Source organism: Ostrinia furnacalis, unplaced genomic scaffold (assembly GCF_004193835.3).
Source record: "Ostrinia furnacalis isolate ACB-3 unplaced genomic scaffold, ASM419383v2 OfSCF7604, whole genome shotgun sequence".
NCBI classification, from domain to species: Eukaryota; Metazoa; Arthropoda; class Insecta; order Lepidoptera; family Crambidae; genus Ostrinia; species Ostrinia furnacalis.
In genome coordinates this window covers 351,020-377,025 of record NW_021137843.1, presented here as the reverse complement: position 1 = coordinate 377,025, position 26,006 = coordinate 351,020, and the positions used below count along the sequence as shown (strand labels likewise).

Below are 26,006 nucleotides of genomic sequence, written 5' to 3'. Positions count from 1 at the left end.
AAGAGAAAGAAAATAAAGATGGTGGTCTGAATCTGAAGTTTGCGCAGTAGGAATGTACATTTTTATGAAATTAAAAGGTTTCTGTGATGTTTCGATGAAAAATATATTATAATGTCGACTCCTGTGTCGAATCGCAAATATGGAGCACAAAAAGTTCGACTCACAAGTGAGTAAATCTTCCTGAAGTCTTCCTGGAATTATGTGAATATTTTGCTTTTCACAATTTACACATTCCATGTTATTAAAATGCACTTTATCCTTTCTTTTTAGTTCTGTGTGCAAGAAACTTGGTCCGAAGGGATCTTTTTCGTAAGTCCATTTTCATTTCTTTGTTGTTTTACTCCTGAAATATGTTCAAGGTTTTTTCGTCTAGAATTTTTCACTTGCAAGTTGTATTGTAGCACATTCCCAATTATTCTTCAATCTTAAATTAATGGTAATTGTATCTCTCACAGCAATACTTTTAAAGGAACTAGTTTTCTAACTGATTTATTTAGACTACTATCACATGTTCTGTTTACAAAATTTAGTTTGAGTTAAGTGTTAAAATTAGGCTTACTTTCCAGGTTTGCCAGATCCTTTCGCCAAAATATCAGTGGATGGTAGTGGACAAGTGTATTCAACAAATGCTGTGAAAGCTACACTTGATCCAAAATGGAATACACATTACGATTTATATCTCACTAAAGGAGATGGTATTACGATCAGGTATACCCACAAAATATTATAATACTATTAACATTTAATGAAAGATTGATTTCTTCTTCTGTCCTGTGGTTTGTATCAGCTGTAGTCAGAACTGCCATTGACTGACTGACATAAGACTAATGCTAGTTTTGTTATTCTGAGGAATAATGCTCTATCATGTTAATGTTTCATTGGAAACAGATGTTTTATGTTGTGTTTTATAAAATTTTTCATTTTAGTGTTTGGAATCAACGAAAAGTGCATAAAAGACAAGGATCCGGATTCTTAGGATGTGTTCGAATACAACCTTCCACAGTGCACAAATTGAAAGACACGGGATGTAAGTAAACACCAATCAAAACAACAAAAAAACACTCATTTAGGTATTTTGAAGCCTTTGTTTATTAAATGATAGCATATGTAGTGACATATTACGAGAAAGTCTGTACATAATATTATCTTGTTTTCCATAAATGTAACTTTCTAAATATTATTTTTTGTTATGTTAATATATAAATCAATACATACACTAATGCATATTAAAGTTTAGAAAAAAAGGAGCATGATGAATTTATAACTATCATGATTTCTATTTGAAATTCAATTTCTTTGCACACCACTATTACCTGATTTCACATTGCCAGATTGGCATTTATTGTCTTCAATCATGCAACATTTACTTTCAGAAATTATAGTATTTTCAGTTGCCATAGGTAGAGATGATAGATGAGATGATTTATTATTATTTTATACAACAGTTGAATAATTAATATGCCACAAAAATTTCATTCTAAATCCTGGAGTGTTTATTGTCTCAAATAATAATAAGAAATTATCACTCAAGCTTTTATTGTAAAAAATTATGAAATACCAAATGTCTATGGACAGCACATCAAGCTAAGTTATATTTTAACAATCTGATGTGCTTTTGTTTCATAGTCCGATTTCTTACACCCAGATCAATGTTTGGAGCTGTGCGAGGACGGGTCTGGGGAAACCTGCGGTGTCCGCGGCCAGGTCATAGTGTCCTTGCTGTCCCGCGACGGCGCGCGAGGGGAGCCGGCTTCCGCCGCGGGCGAGGGATCTCCCCTAGCCGTGGTGGGGCCCGCGGGAGACGTGAGGTCGCCACGTGACCCGCCCGTCAACACCAACGCGAACCAGACGCCGCTGCCGCCGCATTGGGAAGAGCGGTTCACTGCAAGTGGCAGGTAATACTAAGTACTTATATTATCAGAGTAGAAAAATCTTAGTTTATTAGTTGTAGTATTGCAAAAATCGCACGGTTGGTAGCGGCCTAGCGGTTGGTACCTTTATCAGATTGTCGATTCACCTTGGAAGTGTGAAGATGTGGAAGTCATTGGGGGAGGCCTATGTTCCCAGTGGACATCCTATGGTTGAAATGATGATGATTATGGAAAAAATTCTATTTGCCAATCAGATATTGATTGATATAATACTGTAAATAAAGTTTAAATAGATTTTGACAAAGCCATTTGAAAAGTTGACATACTATAATTATTTGAGAATCGTTACATAAAAGGAAGTAAACAAACAAAACAATTAACTATTTGACTCTGCAAAGTGAGCCTTTCACTTGAATTCATTCAGATGTGAATGTTGATAATGGTGGGTAAATATTATGTAATGAACACACTTTTTTATGTTAACTAATATGGACTTTCCTGTTTTCTTTGGCAAATTGATATATTGATATTGATATCAGTAATTTTATTTGTTAATTAATTTAGTGACTGTTATTCAGAAAACTTAATTAAATATTATTGGTAATTGCTTAGACATACTAGTTTATTATGTGTTAGTAATCGGTTTTCCCTTGTATTTTTTGTCAAACTTTCCCTACATACCACAATCAACATAAGCAGGATGCAGGATAATAAAATGTATTTGATTAATCATGTATGACATCAATGATGACAATGAGGCATTGTATGATCTACTAGGAAAAAACCCCTTTCTGGGGCCTTTGGGAAAATATGTAAATAGTATTTAGTTAGAATAATATGACAACAAAAACTGAAAACTTCGAAGTACTGCTTTTCAGTCGTTTTGTCTACATTAGTTATGGCACACACGATATGAAAGCATACAAGCATATCTAATGCACTTTGTATGCCAACAGGCTATATGGTCCTCTCTTGCGAGTGACGACGCTATCTGCTATCAGTCGTCAAGAATTAGTGCTACGACTGATGGTAGCTTAACATATGCAATCCGCTAAATTAATATAATTATCCCTATTAGTGCTCACTACTTGGGAACACTAGCGAATGAACTGACCTTACTTTACAGGCAGTGGTGTCATCCTAGTGAGTGCAAATGCTATAGTCCTCCTATCCCTTTGGCACTTACCAGTAGTTGCCACCGTCTTAGCCACTGAAAATAATACTACAGTGTATCATACAATAGAATTAGAAACTGAATTTCTGGCGCTGTTACTTTTCAGTACTGGCCCATAAAATATTTAATATGGCATTATAGTCACGAAGCATTATTAGGTTGGGACGTATAAATATGCTCTGTAATTTTATGTTTCTTTTTTATGAAATAGTGACGTCTACTGGTGAGCGTTAAAACACCTACATTATTTCTAGGCCATACTACGTAAACCACGCGCTCCGCCGTACGCAATGGGAGCGGCCGGCGCTAGAGGCGGCAAGTCCCGGGTCTCCGCCGACCACGTCGCCACCATCGTCGCCTTCGCCACCCGGCGTCGCGTCGCCTGCCACCACCCTGTCGCCTGCGTCACCCTCGTCACCTGTGTCGGACACCGATGTCAATGTCTCCACTTCCATATCGTTAAGGTGAGTGAAGATGCGAGGTTTTGTTACTTGGCAATTTCTACCTCTTGTCCCAGTCTATGCTGCAACTCCTGAAACAACTGCTAGAGATCAGCATGGTTGGCAATAAAAACCTACTCAGGAAAGTTGAGTTGAGGTAGACTTGGGGAATGTTCTACTGTTTGTAGACCCATAATGAAATTGATCAGAAGATATCAAATTATAATTCAGTTTTTAATTTGAACAAGTAAACTGACATTTGGGCCGATATTTGAAATGATTCTGATTAGCAAAACTGTATTTCAGTCAGTGATAAGTTGATAACTATTGGTATTTCGAAAGTAACAATATCAAGTCAAATTAAAAACAGGAATGTAGACAATTTTAATGTGATGTGTGTTATAATTATTTCTATTATTTTTAATGATATCAAACCCCGATGTAGTACAATTAACACTACCTATTTCATTATTACTAATTAATGTTCGTCTCTGATTAAACCCTTTAATTTGTCACCTACTAACTGAATTACTTACATTTTTCAATTAATCTATTTTTATGACCTGATGAAGATTGTTAACCAGTAGACTAACAAAGCCCGTATTCCCCGCAGACCGGAGCCGCAACCCCAGACGGCGGTGCGTTCGCGGCAGGTGAACACGGCGGACCCGGGGAGTCCCACCAACGCCCCGGCGCCTACCACCTCCGTAGCGGCAACCGATCTGCCCCCCGGCTATGGTAACTGTTTATCATTTATGTATTTAAGACTTTATTACGCATAAAATAAAGTTCAATCGACAGTGCAGAAGACTATAAATTTTTGACCCAAAATAGCAGCGTGTTAAGATGCTACAGTCTTGAGCTTCTTGATGTGTTGACTGTACAAAAGACGAACCTATGGCATTCAATGAGACTCCTGTACAAATGCTTACCTCCTTTATCAAATGGAAATATGTATGTATCTCACATATTTTATACCTTACGACATGACCTGCTCTGTTTTTAGTTTTGTTCTGTTTAAGAGCGTTTACGTCTAGCGTGGCATGTCAAGTTTAGGTAATTTCGATGCTATTTTTATTCACACTTAAATAATTATGACTGTGTGCGTATTCTCACGCTCTATAGTCAAACCAAAATACTTTGATCCACCATCGTAAAAGTGTGCCAGGCTGTCAAGTGACAGCCCAAGGAAACTATAAAATCTTCAAATCTTCCAACACCGACTCCATAATACAATGGATTAATTTTATTGTTTATTTACACAGATGTAGTGTCTGTAGGGGTAAACCCATGATTTAAATAGTAAATGCATAGGGTAAATAGGTTTTTGTCTGTGGTGTCTTTTAGGCATAAATCTAATTTCTTTGGCCCTAATTTCCTTGTTTTCCGTGGCATAAAATGGCCTAGGAAATTATAAAATACCATTTTTAATTCGGCGTAAAGTCAAATTTTGAATATTTCTTTATTGGAATAAGTTTAAAATTTACATTTTAAGAAATGGTATCAGAAAAGATATAGAACAACTTGTTTTTAACTCTTAACTCAATCTACTGCATTTATCTTTCTTAGTTGTGTAATAAGGTCGTAATGATACAGTATTCATTGGTATGTTTGTTTGCGAAGGTACACAAAATGGGTCGAACCAAAAAAAAGAAAACCACAGAAGAAAAATAAAGAGAAAAAAATATTTATAATAATTTCCTTGGCTACCAAAAATTCATGACCTTATAACTTTGTTTCTAAAACGAATTATGACACCCCTTTTAGATATATTAGCTTAGTTTTTGCTACTTAATGCAATGGGAAACTAAAAATAGTTAAAAACAAAAAAATATTTCGTACCAAGGAAATTAGGCAAAATTGACCATTTTTGGCGAAATACCCGTATACAGTTTGTTTCCTGTTCTCGAAACTTTCATAATCAGTTCACATTCAATGTTGCGACTTTGTTGCATATTTTTAGTATTTTGACGATCACCCGGCGATGATACGCAAGTACTACAATAATTTCACTTCGCGATTAACGAGAGGTTTTGTCGCATCACTAGTTCACAGACTAAAAATATTTTTATGTCAGTTGGCCATTTTTGATGACATTTCTGCTGATTTCTAAAAAATTAGACTGTATTTGTAAAATGCTTAAATCTAAAAATTTTCTCAGATAACTATTTGCCCAAGGATCTATGCTATTGGATATAAATGTTTGTTAAATCGTTTTCACAGTATTTTTATACAAATTTCAGCTTGTAAACTGACGCTAAAGTGGAAATTTACAAAACCTGTGTGGACTTATCTTGATAGAATTCTTAAATACTAAACTAATCACAATATTTTCTCAATTAACTATTTAGACGACGAAATTGCCTAACTATTTATGCCTATAACATATTTGTAATATTACTGGTTAATGATTGTAACGAGTTGAAAAAGTACTGTTTTTGCGCCAAACGGCGTAAACGCTCTTAAGATTAGATTTGACTTTCAAAATCATCAGATTAACTTCCAAAATAGTAATTTATGTAAATCAAATAACCAAAAACCTGCTTAACCACGCCTTCAAATAAATGATATTCAATCAAAATGTAAATTTAATCTTGTATCAAACATGATATTTCAAAATAAATCCGTTGTATCTTCACTTTCATCAATCGATAGTATCATAGTGAGGTTTTGGAATACATTAAAACTAATTCCGTATAGTACTGTTATTGATAAGATTACAATCACAAAATCAGGTCAGTAAAAATATCTGTGTAAACAAGATTCTATCAGACAGCCTTGAGTTTATTTTGGCGATTGCATATTGATGATTCAAAATCATCGTAATTTTGTACATTACTTGTCATTGAAACGACATTTCCGCCTAATCTCAAGTTTGCATATAATTATGGACAGACTTGTCTAATGACTCCAATACTGAAAACAAAGAATCTAAATGGTTTTGTTTCAATAATATTCAAATTCTTGATCCCTTCACAATCTTACAATCAATCGTTTAGTTTTTATAGATAAGATACTTTCGTATATTATTTACATTGCAACGGGGCATGCCCGGGTGTTACGTTTGTTATCTCCGCCGACGCCACTGAGGATTTGCTGACAGTTCTCATTGGTCAAACCGTAAACTCGTGGTAACTATCTCGACGCTGATGAATGTAACAACCTAGAAACCGCTCAGTAATTGGTGTCTCTGAACTGCGTCGCACGACCGCCAAAATTACCTGCCGATAATAATTGTATTCCTAAAACTGTTGGTGAGTCGTTTAAATAAATTGCTTGTGTATAAAGTTGGGCTTTCCCTTATTCCAGAAATGCGCACGACCGCGCAAGGCCAAGTATACTTCTACAACCGCGTGACGGGCGCATCGACTTGGCACGACCCACGCGTTCCACAACATTTGCGTCACTGCGCCGCCGCCGCCGGCCCGCTGCCACCCGGCTGGGAGATGCGCCACGCGCCCTCCGGCCGGCCCTACTTCGTGGACCACAACAACCGCACCACGCAGTTCACTGACCCGCGCCTCGCGCTGTCTCTGCGACTGGTGAGTTTTATTACGGTGTGATAAGGACCACAATCGCAATACTTGCGTTGCCGCCAGGCTGGGAGATGCGCCACGCGCCCTCCGGCCGGCCCTACTTCGTGGACCACAACAACCGCACCACGCAGTTCACTGACCCGCGCCTCGCGCTGTCTCTGCGGCTGGTGAGTCTTATGTGCGGTGTGATAAGGATCATAATCGCAACACTTGCGCTGCCGCCGGGCTGGGAGATGCGCCACGCGCCCTCCGGCCGGCCCTACTTAGTGGACCACAACAACCGCACCACGCAGTTCACTGACCCGCGTCTCGCGCTATCTCTGCGACTGGTGAGTCTTATTACGGTGTGATAAGGACCACAATCGCAATACTTGCGTTGCCGCCAGGCTGGGAGATGCGCCACGCGCCCTCCGGCCGGCCCTACTTTGTGGACCACAACAACCGCACCACGCAGTTCACTGACCCGCGCCTCGCACTGTCTCTGCGGCTGGTGAGTCTTATGTACAGTGTGTTAAGGATCATAATCGCAACACCTGCGCGCCGCCGGGCTGAGAGATGCGCCACGCGCCCTCCGGCCGGCCCTACTTCGTGGACCACAACAACCGCACCACGCAGTTCACTGACCCGCGCCTCGCACTGTCTCTGCGACTGGTGAGTCTTATGTACAGTGTGTTAAGGATCACAATCGCAACATCTGCGCCGCCGCCGGGCTGAGAGATGCGCCACGCGCCCTCCGGCCGGCCCTACTTCGTGGACCACAACAACCGCACCACGCAGTTCACTGACCCGCGCCTCGCGCTGTCTCTGCGACTGGTGAGTCTTATTACGGTGTGATAAGGGGGCGTCCATAAATTACGTGAGACAATTTTGGCTATTTTTCAACCCCCCCGCCCCCCTTGGTGAGATTTGGTGAGATTTTGCCTGACCCCCTCCCCCACCCCCAAATCTCACGTGATATTAAAAAAAATCCGAAATTTTATAGTTTTGGAGTAATATAACTGAGAATCATTTTTTTTTTTGTGCTTTAACGTAGTCGCTAACGAGTGCAAATTCANCGTAAAATTATTTTTCGACTTTTAGTGTATACTTTTTCGGAGTCAGTTTAATTTTTAGTCGGTTTTATTTAAACAAAATTATTTAACTTTTTTATGCAATTATGCTTACGTATTGTTCCATTGCTTATTTTCCTACATAATTAAATAAAATAAAAGAATTTTGCAACTATTTGAAGTTTAATAACTTTACGGATATCATTGATTGTTTTACTGTCCAGTGTGTTTTTTGATTACATCTGTGTTGTATTTCGCCGAAACAGTAAATTTTCTGTGTCCAGGCAGGCGAACACATGTTTTTTTATATCTATATGTATAAAACTATTTTTATGGGAAAGTTTATCAAAAGTTTTATTTGTTTTTGCTATTACAATAGCAGAAACTACAAATAATACCGTAGAAAAACTTAATCAAAAGTCGTTTTTCTAATTTCCTTGTTATGTCCATTACTGTTGTTTGCCAAAATGAAGGCACATTATAACAAATTGAAGCGTAATTTCATTCTAATAGCACTCTCTTTATATTTGAGAAACGTTTGGCTATCGGAAAATAAAAACTTTAAATGTAAAATACTTAAAGGAAGGAAATAAAGTGAAGTTAAGTTCTTGTCCGAGTCAAAAGTATAATTTCCCTGGGTCTTCTTTTCGACCATTGTACCTAGTAACAAAACGAAAGAACTTAGAATGTAATGCACTGCACCGTTACACTCGGCCATTTCGTCCCAAGAGGCCATCGAGGCAGGACAGTACTTCGTTGATCAGTTTCGCGATAAATCGCTTAAGTAGGTCCCTCCTTGGGTTTTTGTTTACTAAAAAGTCAATTTCTTTGGACGGTTTTTTGCAGCTAAACAATGGATTAATTTTATTGTTTATTTACACAGATGTAGTGTCTGTAGGGGTAAACCCATGATTTAAATAGTAAATGCATAGGGTAAATAGGTTTTTGTCTGTGGTGTCTTTTAGGCATAAATCTAATTTCTTTGGCCCTAATTTCCTTGTTTTCCGTGGCATAAAATGGCCTAGGAAATTATAAAATACCATTTTTAATTCGGCGTAAAGTCAAATTTTGAATATTTCTTTATTGGAATAAGTTTAAAATTTACATTTTAAGAAATGGTATCAGAAAAGATATAGAACAACTTGTTTTTAACTCTTAACTCAATCTACTGCATTTATCTTTCTTAGTTGTGTAATAAGGTCGTAATGATACAGTATTCATTGGTATGTTTGTTTGCGAAGGTACACAAAATGGGTCGAACCAAAAAAAAGAAAACCACAGAAGAAAAATAAAGAGAAAAAAATATTTATAATAATTTCCTTGGCTACCAAAAATTCATGACCTTATAACTTTGTTTCTAAAACGAATTATGACACCCCTTTTAGATATATTAGCTTAGTTTTTGCTACTTAATGCAATGGGAAACTAAAAATAGTTAAAAACAAAAAAATATTTCGTACCAAGGAAATTAGGCAAAATTGACCATTTTTGGCGAAATACCCTTCCGCGGCGAGGAGGGGCTCGACTACGGCGGCGTGGCGCGCGAGTGGCTCCATCTGCTGGGCAGGGAACTGTTCAACCCGCAGTACGGGCTGTTCCAGTACGCCAACGCTGGCGATGACAGATACGCGCTGCAGATCAACGCTGATTCTGGGGTAAGAGATAAGTCACGTCTCTAGCTTGTAGTGACGTCAGAAGTTTCGCGGCGAGGAGGGGCTCGACTACGGCGGCGTGGCGCGCGAGTGGCTCCATCTGCTGGGCAGGGAGCTGTTCAACCCGCAGTACGGGCTGTTCCAGTACGCCAACGCTGGCGATGACAGATACGCGCTGCAGATCAACGCCGATTCTGGGGTAAGAGAGTCACATCTCTAGCTTGTAGTGACGTCAGATAGTTCCGCGGCGAGGAGGGGCTCGACTACGGCGGCGTGGCGCGCGAGTGGCTCCATCTGCTGGGCAGGGAACTGTTCAACCCGCAGTACGGGCTGTTCCAGTACGCGAACGCTGGCGATGACAGATACGCGCTGCAGATCAACGCTGATTCAGGGGTAAGAGCTGAAGCATTTTCTACCTAGTAGACACGCTAGAGAAAGTTGTGTAAAAAGGGGCGGGGCGAAACTAAGGGGCGTGGCCCGCGNCTACTCGCCAAATTGGACAAAGCTTTGCGACTACAAGTTCAAAAACCTTTTTCAATGGATCTACGAGATGTTTTGTTTCTTTAGCTTACCGTTGGGTAACTTTGTTACCTTATGAACATATTTTAATTGATTTCGTACAAAATGTAGGTAAATGCATTGATACTGAAGTAGTAATTAGGCATCTTGCCTTTTTCAAATTGGGATGACAAACTGTCGTGGTGTGACAAAAGACAATTTTCGAGGCCGATTTAATAAAAGCTGTATGAATAAAATAAAAGGTTTTTTTTTTAAAAAGACACACCTGTTGTAGCAACAGCAACAGACAATGAATAAATTCTGAGAAGTCCATAATTATTTTAAGTATAATTACAAACTAAAGTAAACCTTGTATTGGAAGCTCCTCATTTCAACCAAAGTTTTAAGAAGTGGCTTCTTAAATAAATAATAATATACGCTACGCAAAATCATGACCGGGACAGCGCATATGCGCCCGCGCACCTGTCGCGCCGGCTGCGCTCAACACGTGTTCGATTTTGTACGTGATCCAGCATCAATCTTCCCTTTTTAGGGACCCGGTTTTAAAATATCGAGCTGACAAGGTCTTGATTGACATACAAAAACTGTGATAATTATGTATTTTTGAAAACAAAGTTAAGTTAATGTGTTTCGAAGTCCACCGCAGATTCCAACCGCATACCAGTAGCGATGGTTTTTTATTTTTGCTACATGATTTTTAAAAATACAACATTACTTTTTATTATTATTACTGTTGCCTTGGTTTTCTTTTGTTATCGAAGTATTTTTTTATTACAAGACTAAAGTGCATTGTCGTTAGTAATGTCGAATTTAGTTTTTCATAGCCCACAAGTCATCGCATGCCTCTCTAACTGACGTATCTGACATTTTTTTCGAAACTGAGTTATCTACACCATCTTAATCAATTTCGAAAGACGAATCGATCTGTCTAATCGCCTTAAAATTTTGCTAAATGTCAGTTACGTCAGTTAGAGAGGCAAGCGACGAAGTGTGTAAAGGGTTGTCACCTGTTCGCGTCATTTGGCCACGATAGAGAGGTGGACGCCAACAAGCGGTGTGACCCGACCCGGTCTGCGGTGATCGACAGGAACAAATATTTTGCTGTTTTTGTTATAATATTAAAACAAACGACGCCTAAATGTACGAACATTTTTCCGCTCGAAAATGTATTTTAAACTTTTACGCTCGATTTACATCGAGATAATATGAAGCTACTTTCAATTCTTTTTATTTATTCAATTTACGAGGATATCATGTTTAGTGGTGTACGGTTCCTCGCTTGCGGCTTCGGCCAGGTGCCGTTAATTAATAACGCTTCTATTAGCTGGCTTCGGTTTTACTTTTACGGGCTATTGAGTATTATTATTTTACTGTCTAATTATCCTTTGTTATCATTATTAATTTATTCCTCTTATGTATGGATGCTTCGTAAATCTTTGACATCTACTCGTACACTCGACTAAAATGTAATAATGCGAAATTATAAGACCACTACTAGGTATTTCCTGGATCTTGTTAGTAGAGGCGAGTTCAAAAGGTCGTTTTCAGGATCCTTTAGATGTCCAGACATTGTTTGATAGCGCTTGCCAAGTACCTACTATTTTCTGTCACTATCGGTTGAGTGCTTCTTCCAAATAAGTTTTTGTTTGTAATGTAGAGTTTTGTAATTAATAAAAAAAATCGTACCCATATATTTTTTTTGCATTTGCAACATTTCAAAATAGTTGTTAAATACACAATGTATACTTAAAGTGTTTCATATTTCAGAATTTCTCTTAAGAAGCGCAGTGCATTTTAAACTTGAATTTTGCGAAAATGTATACGAATCGTGAGAGAGATGGTTGAAACGCAAAATTAAATTGTGTACCTGGAATTGAAAATGTGCTTTTTGCTTGCACAAAGGCAAAATCTATTTAACCAGTCGAACGCCCGTGTCACTGCCAATTTCCCGTCTACGTTCGGGGCATTTTTCAACCGACGTACCGCAGTTAACACAATAGCTTTAACAAAGAACAGGTCGTTTAATTAATTACACGACATCAAAAATTACGTGCAAATAGATGAAAGTGTACCCAGGGAACGTACAGGTAATATAAAACTATAGTAAATAATATCCAAGATCCTATAGTAACATGTGTCATGGTCGTGGGACTCGTGGGTTCCAGCTGATGCCTAATATTGTTTCCAATTCCTGAAAAACTGATCATCGGATTTTAATGATATTTTACAGTAGGTAATGTAGCTTTACAGAAATATTATAACGTGAGATTATTGAATTTTGGGCAAGCGAAATAAAAGACGTCCGCTAGATAGCTTTTGATCCATTTAACGATTAGGTTATTTATTTTTTCCACATATTTGTACTTATTCGTCTTCTTACTTGCAATATTCGTGCACATACTGTGACGATGCTACAAAAAATTTGAAGTGCTGGTGACGGTACAAGGATTTAATAAAGTTATCGCTTGCGCTTCCTGCGACATGTTGGTAGAGACCAGAATTTACAAAAATCGCTTTAGGAGACATGGACATGTACGTTGTTTACTTTTTTTAAGAGGCTGCACGTGTCCATGGGCTTTAACCTGATTTTTGAGACGTGTCGGTAAATTGACGTTAGTGTACTAACCTAATTTTAGTGTACCTACCTAGCGAGGAAATGCAGCCAATGTTTTCCACACCTGTGCTTGCTACACCATTTTTCTTTTGGAAACAAAAATATGGTGTTTTGTAAATTTTACCTAGCTGAATACCTATTCTCAAATGAAAAAATTGCCTCGATCAAAATTTTAAACAATTTTTATCATGTAAGACTGGCTAAGTTGTAAACTTGTAAGATAAAGATGGATATGTCGAAATATTTCAATTCGTTTTAATCAACGATTTTGGAATGAATGTGCTTTTGATACCTATAATAGGTACAAACAGAATGTAAAAGTGGTACAATAATTACGTACACACTACAAGCAGTAGCAGCCTTCGAAGCTTTTATTCCATTTTCTGCAGAACCTTTTTCAAAAAGTAATAACCTGGTTTTAATGATGAAGTCATTGTAGATCCTGCACGCACGAGTTGCATGTCATCATTTGTTCCTGTGGTGTTGAAAATTAAAGAGAATAATGATCGGTTACCGCAGTGAGCACGGTTAGCTCGCCGAGCCACTCATTGAGCAACGCCTCGGGGTCGTCGGCGGCGGCGCCCGCGCCTGTCTCCTCTACCAGCGCCATCTGCGAAATAATAAACACTATTAAAAAAAAAACATCTTGGGCGCAGTTGAAAATTTTAAATGGAACAAGATATGGGAAGTCAGTTCTCGGCGCAGATTGTCCGCATCAAAAGGGTTACTTGCTAGCACTAGCAGTTTTGAATATTTTTCGACAGGACGATTTTAGGTACCTTTACCCGCAGTTACATATCGTTTCAGCCAAATGACGTCCACTGCTGGACAAAGGCCTCCCCCAAGGTTTTCCACAATGAACGGTCCTGCGCTGCCCGCATCCAGGCTCTTCCCGCGACCTTTACCAGATCGTCGGTCCACCTAGTAGGAGGCCTGCCCACGCTACGTTTTCCAGCCCCTGGTCGCCACTCGAGAACTTTCCTGCCCCAACGGCCATCGTCTCTACGAGCTATGTGCCCCGCCCACTGCCACTTGATTTTACCAATTCTGCGAGCTATGTCGGTTACTTTGGTTCTCCTACGGATCTCCTCGTTTCTGATTCGATCACGCAAGGAAACTCCGAGCATAGCCCGCTCCATCGCCCTTTGGGTGACCTTGAGCAGTTACATATGTTTTAAACTATAAAGTATAATACTCGAATTATCGGTATTTTTATTAGATACCAGTGGGCCGTATTTAAAATTTGAAGCTTAAAGTGCAACATGAACCGAATATTTTTTGCCTATTCAAGCAGATTTATTTATTACATGAAAGGACTTTGTCAAGCAATGATTTTGCCGTTAGTGAATAGCACAAAAGGAAAAAACACAGTGTAGGTAGGTACCACGTGCGCGCCAGAATTGACGAGTCTTTGTGCGCGTGCGCTGCCGTCCGGTATTATTCGGTACTTGTCCACTCAAACTTGTTATTAAAATGTTGCCTCAGCTTTGCTTTACTAGAGTGATGCAGGATGCTAGTGATCAAAACGAGTGGGTGTACAAAAACGAAGCAGTTCTTGAAAATATGTAAGCATGTTGTTATGACGATGTATTGTGTCCACACACACGTTAGGGGGCGTCCATAAATTACGTGAGACAATTTTGGCTATTTTTCAACCCCCCCGCCCCCCTTGGTGAGATTTGGTGAGATTTTGCCTGACCCCCTCCCCCACCCCCAAATCTCACGTGATATTAAAAAAAATCCGAAATTTTATAGTTTTGGAGTAATATAACTGAGAATCATTTTTTTTTTGTGCTTTAACGTAGTCGCTAACGAGTGCAAATTCAAGATTATAGTGCTTTTTATGAACTTTCAAGGAAAACTATAGCGGTTAAGATAGATCAGTTAGTTCAAGAGTAATAGTCGTTTTACTCATGTATTATAAAATTTCATACCCAATAAAAATTCCTTAGAAGAAAATATTAAAAGTGACTTTAGATGAAGTAATTGCTTACTTCTGAAATATATTGTGATAACGACGGACAACTAAGGAACCCTACACTGCGCGTGGCACGACACGCACTTGGCCAATTTTTTTACTTAAGATTTAACCCAGTTTTCTGTCAAACTCTATTTCTTGTGGAAAAAAATACGTGATATTTCCCGAGACCCCCCCTCTCCCCCACGTGAGATTTGGTGAGGTTTTTGTTGACCCCCTCCCCCCCCTAAAAGCCTCACGTAATTAATGGACGCCCCCTAAGGACCACAATCGCAATACTTGCGTTGCCGCCAGGCTGGGAGATGCGCCACGCGCCCTCCGGCCGGCCCTACTTCGTGGACCACAACAACCGCACCACGCAGTTCACTGACCCGCGCCTCGCGCTGTCTCAGCGACTGGTGAGTCTTATTACGGTGTGATAAGGACCACAATCGCAATACTTGCGTTGCCGCCAGGCTGGGAGATGCGCCACGCGCCCTCCGGCCGGCCCTACTTCGTGGACCACAACAACCGCACCACGCAGTTCACTGACCCGCGCCTCGCGCTGTCTTTGCGACTGGTGAGTCTTATGTACAGTGTGTTAAGGATCACAATCGCACCACCTGCGTCACTGCGCCGCCGCCGGGCTGGGAGATGCGCCACGCGCCCTCCGGCCGGCCCTACTTCGTGGACCACAACAACCGCACCACGCAGTTCACTGACCCGCGTCTCGCGCTATCTCTGCGACTGGTGAGTCTTATTACGGTGTGATAAGGACCACAATCGCACCACCTGCGTCACTGCGCTGCTAATCCGTCGGGCTACGCGGCCTCCATTCCAGAACCTTGCTGCCCCATCGGCCGTCAGTTCTGCGTACTATGTTCTCTGCCCATTGCCACTTCAGCTTGCTAATCCGTCGGGCTATGTGTGATGATTGCTGTTTCAAAATAACCTTCAATCTAATTAATGCTAGCTAACTTTACTCAGTTTCGCCAATTGTACTCAGTACCATTCGGTATGTTCGTCCGAACTCTCGTGGAAATTGCAAAATATGGCAAACATTTTTCTGACGAACGGAGTGCTTTGAAAAAGATAATTAATCAAAAAAAATTTTTTTTTTTGCTGTGTTCATTTGCAATCAGTCCCAAGACTATGAGCAAATCTGTTCTGTGATGCTGATGATTAAATTGAATATTCTGTTCACAGCCGCCGCCCGACCCTGCTCCCCCCGCCGCGTCGCCGCCGCCGGCGCCCGCGGCCGCGCCGGCCAGCAGCGAGCCGGCGGACGACGCGCTGCCCAAGTACAAGCGCGACCTGGCCGCCAAGGCGCGCGTGCTGCGCTCCGAGCTGCTCGTGCTGCAGCCGCAGACCGGACACTGCAGGATAGAGGTCAGTGACCCTGAAGATTGATAAAGCCCGGTCCGTGAGCACGTAGAATTTTGTCCAATGACCCCTAGCTACCCATCCTTATCGCTCGCGCTCCCACACTCACTGCGGGCGCCCGTCGCACAGTCGTGACAGCAATAGTCGTTTGTTTTGTAACTTTTTCCTTTAGGTTGCCAGTCTATTTTTGTTAGCTTTCCTCGAGAAAGGTCTGTGATAGATTTCAGTCACCAATTTCCCATACAAGATGATTACAAGCACGACCTGGCCGCCAAGGCGCGCGTGCTGCGCTCCGAGCTGCTCGTGCTGCAGCCGCAGACCGGACACTGCAGGATAGAGGTCAGTGACCCTGAAGATTGATAAAGCCCGGTCCTTGAGCACGTAGAATTTTGTCCAATGACCCCAAGCTACCCATCCTTATCGCTCGCGCTCCCACACTCACTGCGGGCGCCCGTCGCACAGTCGCGACAGCAATAGTCGTTTGTTTTTTAACTTTTTCCTTTAGGTTGCCAGTCTATTTTTGTTTGTTAGCTTTCTTCGAGTTAGGTCTGTAATAGATTTCAGTCACCAATTTCCCGTACAAGTTGATTACAAGCGCGACCTGGCCGCCAAGGCGCGCGTGCTGCGCTCCGAGCTGCTCGTGCTGCAGCCGCAGACCGGTCACTGCATATTGAGGTCAGTGACCCTGAAGATTGTTAAAGCCTGGTCTTTGAGCACGTAGAATTTTGTCCAATGACCCCTAGCTACCCATCCTTATCACTCGCGCGTAATTATATTGCTGTCGCGACTGTGCGACTGGCACCCGCAGTGAGTGTGCGAGCGCGATAGCAACATAATTACGCGCGAGCGATAAGGATGTGTAGCTAGGGGTCATTGGACAAAATTCTACGTGCTCACAGACCAGACTATAGTCTTTTGTTTTTTAACTTTTTCCTTTAGGTTGCCATTCTATTTTTGTTAGCTTTCCTCGAGAAAGGTCTGTGATAGATTTCAGTCACCAATTTCCCATACAAGTTGATTACAAGCGCGACCTGGCCGCCGAGGCGCGCGTGCTGCGCTCCGAGCTGCTCGTGCTGCAGCCGCAGACCGGCCACTGCAGGATAAGAGGTCAGTGACCTGCCTAATGAAGATCGACAGTCATTTGTTTTTTTACCTCTTTTCTTTAGATTGCTTTTCACTTGTTTATTAGCTTTCAATAAAGCTTCAACCACAACAACGCGTGCAGATCGCCATCGCTGTCGCGATCACGGCGCGATCATATGCCAATGAGACCTGTCATTGGCATAATATTATGATCATGCCAGCGATGGCGATCTGCACGCGCTGGTGTGGTTGAAGCTTAAGTAGAGTCCGTAGGGTCAGCAGTCACCAACTTCTTGTAATAAAGTCGGTCGTATACAGTAATTATACTTTTACAGGAGCGATTTAAAAGATTCATTGGTACTGCAATATGTTCTATCTGGGGGCACGGCAGTGCCCCCGCCAAGTCGAGCGCGAAGCAAACACTGCCGTACCATCCTTTACTGGAACCATTTCGCCGCATTTTCAGGCCCCTATTTGAGAACATCTGGATTAGACCAGAACACAGAAATTTTCGTCATCTAGTAAGCTATAATCACATGCTTAAAATCCAAAATTTCAAGTCTATGGGTCATTTAGTTCCGAAGTTAAGCGAAAGCAAAGTTTCGAATTTACGACACTCACTCACTGATAATCATCAAAATAGAACTAGTACTTCCCATAAACTCAGAGAGCTGAAATTTGGTACAGAGTTAGGGTTTAATGGCCACATAAAGGGAAAACTATAAAAACTAGGAAAATCGAAGATCTGGAGTAACACCACATTCATAATCAATACTACTCCGGCACCGTGGTGTTCGCCTGTATCGCTCACCGCTAGATGGCGCTAGCACTAGCAAGCGGTGTCCAGATTTTTTTCCTTTCTAGAGAAAGTCGTCGATTAAGTTGAATGTTGTGTAATTTGCATTTCGTTGATTTCGTTTATTATATTGTAAGGTTCGCTAAGGTTATGTTATTAAAACAATTCTGATTCGTTGTCCATTTTAAAGGTCGTTGAGTTTATTTATGTTTAATATCGTAATAAAATGTCGATAAAACTACGACGTTAAAAATAATTTTGCCACGTTCTACAAAAAGAAGTGAAATCCCACCAAAAACATTCTGTAAAAAACTAGCCAAGTCTCGATGGAGCTGCTTGTTTATCTCTAAAAAGTAATGAAATCTAGACAAAGTCGTGCCAAGTCTATGGTTCTACTTTTTTTTTAAATACATACATATTATACATAGTCACACCCAGACCCGTCACAGAAATTAAAATTCATCATTTCAATTTCTGCCCGGCCGGGAATCGAACCCGGGACCTCTCGGCATAGTAGTCCGTTCTGAACCACTACACCAAACGGCCGACTAATTCACACTTATGTACCCTATACTTATTGTAAAAATTCTGTCTTCTGAAATTTTAGTGCTTATCACACAAATACTAAATCTTTGCAAATGTCTCCAGCGACTTGAATCCGAAATTGCAACTGCCGTTAACTGTAATCTACTTAGATAAAGAATGCAAGACTTAGATCATCAATTTCTTCTTCTTCCTATGTCCTAAATGTTAGTGTTTGAGTACACACGACAGCACATCAGGCTGCCCATTTTTGTTGCAAACTCGCCCATATTACAACTGCACAAGAACCCGCAGTGGTTACGTTGACGTGCCGTGTCGTCTGTACCTAAAGTACAAAACTTATTTTCCAATACTCAAGTTTATACCTACAAATTGTGTCATCCGTAGTTCCATATTCCAGTGGACCCTTTGTCCAGCTGCAGAGGCCAAAGAAAATAAGCGATATAAGCCTGGTCTGGAGTTAGCCTAGATTGTGCTGTGCAACTTCAGAAGTTTACAGCGACACAGTTGAGTTAAATAACAGTGAGTTCTCTGTAATAGAGGGCTCAGTGTGAGTTTACATCAAACACACTAAGCCCTCAGTTTGATGGGTGATTGAAGTACCTAGATAGCTGAAAAGCTCAGGTACAAAAACTCATTGTTTTTTTTATTAAGATAGTTTGTTAGCATTTTTTAAAGAGTTTTTATTCAAAATCAAAATCAAAATCAAAAATATTTATTCAGTTTAGACCAAAAGTGGCACTTATTGTCTTGGATTCGTAAATATGAGACAAAATTACATTAGCGCATATTGCGCATAGTGGATGATATATTTATACAATTCCTTGAAAACCGACGAAAATTAATTATGAATTATGATTTCAATCGGTTTTGTCATAAAATAATGTCCTAGACTGCATCTCACTTAACACCAGGTGCGATTGCGGTCAAATACCTGCCTTGTCTAGCATAAAAAAAAATAAAAAAAAAAAGTTATCGAAGTTGTCTTTTTTACCACAACGGAAAAGCTTTACAACCAGGATGCTTTTGCCCTGCGTTTCACCTGATGGAAGGTGTTTTTTTTGTGGGTACCTTTGACTGAGAGAACTCGACAGCTTGAGTCTTAGCTCCAGATATTTGACGAGCTTAATTTTTGTGTATTCAATCTAATATTTGAGTGTTTTCAGATCCTTATGCCTGTTTGAGAGACTCTACTGCTCCCGTATCCACTGTGGCACTTCGCGATGCAATTCTGTACTGTTGAGCTGGAAAGAAAAACAATAAATATTTATGATTTCTTTTCTGTTTATGTAAAAATCTTGTGTTCTGTTACTGTAGTTTTGCCGCGACAGTTTTTTAACTTTCTTGCATTTTTACCCTTTATACGGCTCTGTTTTCTTTATACTTTCCATATTTTACCTCATTGCCTTATTTTAAAATTCATTTAACATGATGTTAAGCCTATTACTCGTATAGGTATCAACTACTAATTGGTTTCAAAATAATGAAGTACTGTTAGCGTCAAATACGTATTAAATAAAGTAGCCAAACAGTTGTCAATACGTCTTTGTCACAATTGGAATAAGGTTGTATTGTCAACTTTTTGGCCACTTTGAGTATCAAAAACTATTGGACACTGACTGTACCGGCTTAAAAATTGCAATTGCTTTGTTGGTTACTTATTAAGAATCTAAAACTTATTACGTAGGTTATTTTCAAAGTCACAGGATTAAAAGCTTCATATTTCGTTCTTCAGCGACATGTTATCAATTTTAATGAACCCGGATTATACAGGGTGAGCGGACAGCAATATCGTGTTATGTACTGTACCGTATATGATGTAACTCGGACAATGGCTAACTCGATCATCGATCAATCACCGAGCACGTCAGTCTGCTGTGTCGCAAATTGTACTGGCTTTTGCCCGCGACTTTGTTGATAAATATGTAGTTGTTTATTAAAATGGTTTAAAGTATTAATCAGAGAAACCCCACTAAATGCATAGGCCACTCCTGTAATTTTAAATTAAAATTGTATTCTTTAATTTAAGAGAAATCAAAATGTAATGCTGAGTTACACCGTCTTACTTTAATTTCAACAAACGTCAAAAATCTGTCGAACTTCATACAAAAAACATCGGTTACTGTTATAGTTACGGTTAAAGTAAGATAGCGCAACTCGGCCTAAGTATCCAGTGTTTTAGTTATTCAATTCGATCCACAACTTTTACAAAAATAGTAGCTACTTAAACAAGTATACAAATTAAAATCTATAGGTAGTTTTTAAGTCTCTAAAGGTAGGGTAAACCGTATAGCTATTGCCCACTTAAAAATTTAAAACACATTGAGATGAAAAATTAAAGAAAGTATTTTAATTATCGACCATTTATGACTTTTTTCTGATAACTCAATAAACTGTTAAATAGAATATTAACAGTTTTTAGTTAAAACTTACGTAACTTAGAAANCGCGAGTGGCTCCATCTGCTGGGCAGGGAACTGTTCAACCCGCAGTACGGGCTGTTCCAGTACGCCAACGCTGGCGATGACAGATACGCGCTGCAGATCAATGCTGATTCTGGGGTAAGACATAAGTCACATCTCTAGCTTGCAGTGACGTCAGATACAGTTTCGCGGCGAGGAGGGGTGAGATTAAGGGGGCGTGGCCCGCGAGTGGCTCCATCTGCTGGGCAGGGAGCTGTTCAACCCGCAGTACGGGCTGTTCCAGTACGCCAACGCTGGCGATGACAGATACGCGCTGCAGATCAATGCTGATTCAGGGGTAAGAGCTAAATTTCTACCTAGTAGACACGTTAGATCAAGTTCTGCTAAAAGGGGCTGGGTGAAACTAAGGGGGCGTGGCCCGCGAGTGACTCCATCTGCTGGGCAGGGAACTGTTCAACGGGTTGAACTTCAACCCGCAGTACGGGCTGTTCGAGTACGCCAACGCTGGCGATGACAGATACGCGCTGCAGATCAACGCTGATTCTGGGGTAAGAGCTAAAGCATAATTATCTAGTATACGCGTTAGATAAAGTTCTGCTAAAAGGGGCGGGGTGAGATTAAAGGGGCGTGGCCTGCGAGTGGCTCCATCTGCTGGGCAGGGAACTGTTCAACCCGCAGTACGGGCTGTTCCAGTACGCCAACGCTGGCGATGACAGATACGCGCTGCAGATCAACGCCGATTCAGGGGTAAGAGCTAAAGCATATTTCTATCTATAGTCTGGTCCGTGAGCACGTAGAATTTTGTCCAATGACCCCTAGCTACCCATCCTTATCGCTCGCGCGTAATTATGTTGCTATCGCTCTCGCACACTTACTGTGGGTGCCAGTCGCACAGTCACGACAGCAATATAATTACGCGCGAGCGATAAGGATGGGTAGCAAGGGGTCATTGGACAAAATTCTACGTGCTCACGGACCGGGCTTTAATATAATACACGCTAGAGAAAGTTGTGCAAAAAGTGCGAGATTAAGAGGGCGTGGCGCGCGAGTGGCTCCATCTGCTGGGCAGGGAACTATTCAACCCGCAGTACGCTGGCGATGACAGATACGCGCTGCAGATCAATGCTGATTCAGGGGTAAGAGCTAAATTTCTACCTAGTAGACACGTTAGATCAAGTTCTGCTAAAAGGGGCTGGGTGAAACTAAGGGGGCGTGGCCCGCGAGTGACTACATATTGTTAACGCTGCGTCAGTCATAGCTTTCTGAAAATTTATTTTTAACTAGGTTAAATACCATATAGCCTCACTCTACTCGTACTACCTTAGGGTAACACTAACAGATGTATACTTATCTTTACTTATTCCCAGGTGAACCCGGAACATCTATCATACTTCCACTTCGCGGGACGCATCCTGGGCGTGGCACTATTCCACGGGCACCAACTCGACGCGGCCTTCACGGCGCCCTTCTACAAGCAGCTGCTCGGCCGCGCCATCACGCTGCGAGACATCCGCGAGGTCGACCCCGAGCTACACCGCTCGCTGTCCTGGATGCTGTGAGTGCGATCGCCAACGATATTGTGTCTTGAGTAGTTGTAATAGGAGCGAGCGGGTCCTGGGCGCGGCCTTCACGGCGCCCTTCTACAAGTAATTACTTGGTTGCGACATCCGCGAGGTCGACCCCGAGCTGCACCGCTCGCTGTCCTGGATGCTGTGAGTGTGACCGTCAAGCGATATTGTGTCTTGAGTAGTTGTAATAGGAGCGAGCGTGTCCTGGGCGCGGCCTTCACGGCGCCCTTCTACGAGTAATTAATTGATTGCGACATCCGCGAGGTCGATCCGAGCTGCACCGCTCGCTGTCCTGGATGCTGTGAGTGCGACCGTCAAGCGATATTGTGCCTTGAGTAGTTGTAATAGGTGCTGGGCTTACTGCTCGCTGTCCTGGATGCTGTGAGTAATATAGTGTCTTGTGGGGTTGTAATAGGCGTTATATTGCAACAAAACAAAAATGTGATGATGGCCGCTCGTGAGGAGGCTTCTACGTCATTGTGTAGAAGTTTGGGCCGCTCGTGAGGAGGCTACTACGTCATTGTGTAGAAGTTTGGGCCGCTCGTGAGGAGGCTTCTACGTCATTGTGTAGAAGTTTTGGCCGCTCGTAAGGAGGCTACTACATCATTATGTAGAAGTTTTGGCCGCTCGTGAAGAGTCTACTACGTCAATATGTAGAAATTTTAGCCGCTCGTGAGGAGGGTACTACGTCATAGGTAGAATTTTGCATCCTGGGCGCTATGTTAAGCTGAACAACATGTCTGTTTATTGTTTATGTCCAGAAACATATTCATAATTTATTTATATCACTTAGAAACTGTCACAATTCAAATTATTTTATTGGATAGTATTAAAAATAATATCGTTTCCCGTCACAGCGAGAACAGCATCGCGGGCGTGATCGACACGACTTTCTCAGTCGAGTGCTCTTCCTTCGGCGCCGTGCGCAGCGTGGAGCTCCGACCGGGCGGCGCCGCGGAGCCGGTGACGGACCAGAACAAGCGCGAATACGTGCGTCTGTACGTCGCGCACCGCTTCACGCGCGGCGCTGAACGCCAGTGGCTGGCCTTACAGCGCGGGCTCACCGACATTATACCGCCGCAGCTGCTGCGACCGCTGTCGCCGCGCGATCTGCAGCCGCTGCTGGCCGGCCGCTCCGACCTTGACCCGGCCGACTGGAGACGTCATACGCGCCTCAAGCATGTGGCGCCGGATGCGCCGCTCGTGGGGTGGTTCTGGGAGGTAATAATGAATCTATTCATCATCATCATCATCATTTCAGCCATAGGACGTCCACTACTGAACATAGGCCTCCCCCAATGTTTTCCATGTTGGTAGCGGCCTGCGTCCAGCGCTTTCCTGCTACCAACGCTGTACAACGCTGCGTTTTGCGCTACGCGGCCTCCATTCCAGAACCTTGCTGCCCCATCGGCCGTCAGTCCAACCAGACCTGAAGACGAAAGTTTACAACCAATGTGTGTTACCAGTGAAGACTTTATAGCTCGGAAACGTGGCCTCTCACTATAGGCCTTATAAAGAAGCTCAAAGTTGCACAACGTGCTATGGAGAGGTCAATGTCCAGTGTTTCTTTACGAAATCGAATCAGACGGTTTAGTAAGCTGAAGGACACATAGATGAATCTATTGTTATAGTCAAATTACGTCCACTCCTGGACGAAGATCTTCCCCAAGGATTTCCACAACAGGTCCTGCGTTGCGCATCCATCCAGGTACTTCGCGCGACCTTCATCAGATCGCCGGTCCACCTAGTGGAAGGCCTACCTACGATACGCCTTCTGGGCCGTTCCTGGCTCAGCATTAGTCGTAACATGTTATGTCATAACAATCCTTGTACATCTATTCATCATCTATTAGGCGGTACGGAGTTCACCAGGACAGCTAGTATTAATACTTCTTTTTTCAAAAGGTGGTGGAGGAGTTCGACGCAGAGATGCGCGCGCGCCTACTCCAGTTCGTGACGGGGTCGCGGCGCGTGCCGCTGGCCGGCTTCCGCGCGCTGCAGGGCTCCACGGGCGCCGCCGCGCCACGTCTGTTCACGCTGCACCTCGTCGCCGACGCGTCGCCCGACTCGCTGCCCAAGGCTCACACATGCTTCAACCGCCTCGACCTACCACCCTACCCGACCAAGGAACGCCTCCACGATAAACTCAAGCAGGCCGTGCTCGAAACCGCCGGCTTTGCGGTCGAGTGATGGCTTCACTGCCCACGCTTCTCGGTTGTGTTCGCGTCGTTTCGGGCGATAGAAATAAATGTCTCTTTCACTCCGACCGACCCGAAACGACAGTCGTAGTGTACTTTCGACGTAAAATTGTACAGGTATCTTTCTTTTATGCTTTTATCGTTCAGTGGGTCTAGACAAAGTGCAAATTATAATCGCAAACCAGTCGCAAAGTGGTCGAAAAGCCCCTTTTTTGTATGGAGTTTTGACGGATTCGATTTTCGATTCGATCAAAAAGTGCGTTTTGTCTAGGGGGGCAGTACGGGCAGGTAGTCTGTTAACATATTATTTTATTTACATCTGCGTTCTTGATTACGTTTGCAGATGATATTTTTGAATCAAACTGCTTAATTTCAAGTGTTCAGAAGACAAAATTTGACACCGCGCTACTCTATTTGCTGAGTGTTATTAATATGTATAATGAGACTGATACAAAATTGTAAAAAAACATGACATAAGTAATATTTAACAGACCACATGAATACTATTTACTCGTTAGAAAATTATATCGGTAGCCTTGAACTATTTTAAATCGAATAGGGCATGACTTTTTAAATCAATTTGTGTTCATTAGTCGTACACAAATTTTTGTTATTTTATTTTCGCGTAACTCAGTTTGTGGTTAGGTGTTGGTTGCACTTAATATTTGAATGCACATTTATATCGAAAACGAACACATACACGTACATGCATGACTAACAATTTGATAGCACACCATGCTCAATAATGGTATACATACATTTCATAGACTTTAAGGAATATCTTGAATTTATAAGATTTTATTACATAAATAATTCTGTGCGATTCTCCAGTGAATAGCATATGGTCTATTTTGTATTTGCTGGGCTTCCTTTTTCATGTTTTCTCAACTGTTACAGCTAGCGATATTTATATGTAACCTAGATATCAATCTGTGTTAGTTATATTTTACAATGCGGCACTATTGTGTGAGATGTACAAAACCGAACATATTGTATGTATTAGTATTTTTATAGTTAATATTAACATGTTCAGTACAAAATCTAAGAATGCTGATGTTAACATTTTATGTATGTATGTAAGTAAAACGATGGGATTAATGCATAAATAAAGCTTTCGAAAGAGGTGAATGCTCATGATGTTGGTGCCTTATTAATCTCATAACATTAATATGTAAATAAATCACATTCAAGTTGCAATAAA

General features: G+C 41.7%; 1 protein-coding gene across 1 annotated transcript; it reads left to right on the top strand.

Annotated features, from left to right (window-relative positions):
• Positions 1 to 26,006, top strand: Smurf (SMAD specific E3 ubiquitin protein ligase). The gene is made up of 24 exons (XM_028322161.1): positions 1 to 166; positions 271 to 309; positions 567 to 708; positions 927 to 1,027; positions 1,646 to 1,895; positions 3,300 to 3,509; positions 4,099 to 4,223; positions 6,795 to 7,031; positions 7,085 to 7,327; positions 7,408 to 7,511; positions 9,585 to 9,725; positions 9,769 to 9,921; positions 9,963 to 10,115; positions 14,341 to 14,420; positions 15,257 to 15,377; positions 15,410 to 15,562; positions 16,019 to 16,220; positions 16,443 to 16,534; positions 16,791 to 16,870; positions 17,157 to 17,302; positions 21,252 to 21,376; positions 22,407 to 22,594; positions 23,465 to 23,828; positions 24,513 to 26,006. The coding sequence occupies exons 1-24, from the start codon at positions 112 to 114 to the stop codon at positions 24,795 to 24,797; spliced, it is 3,789 nt and encodes a 1,262-aa protein (XP_028177962.1). The 5' UTR covers positions 1 to 111; the 3' UTR covers positions 24,798 to 26,006.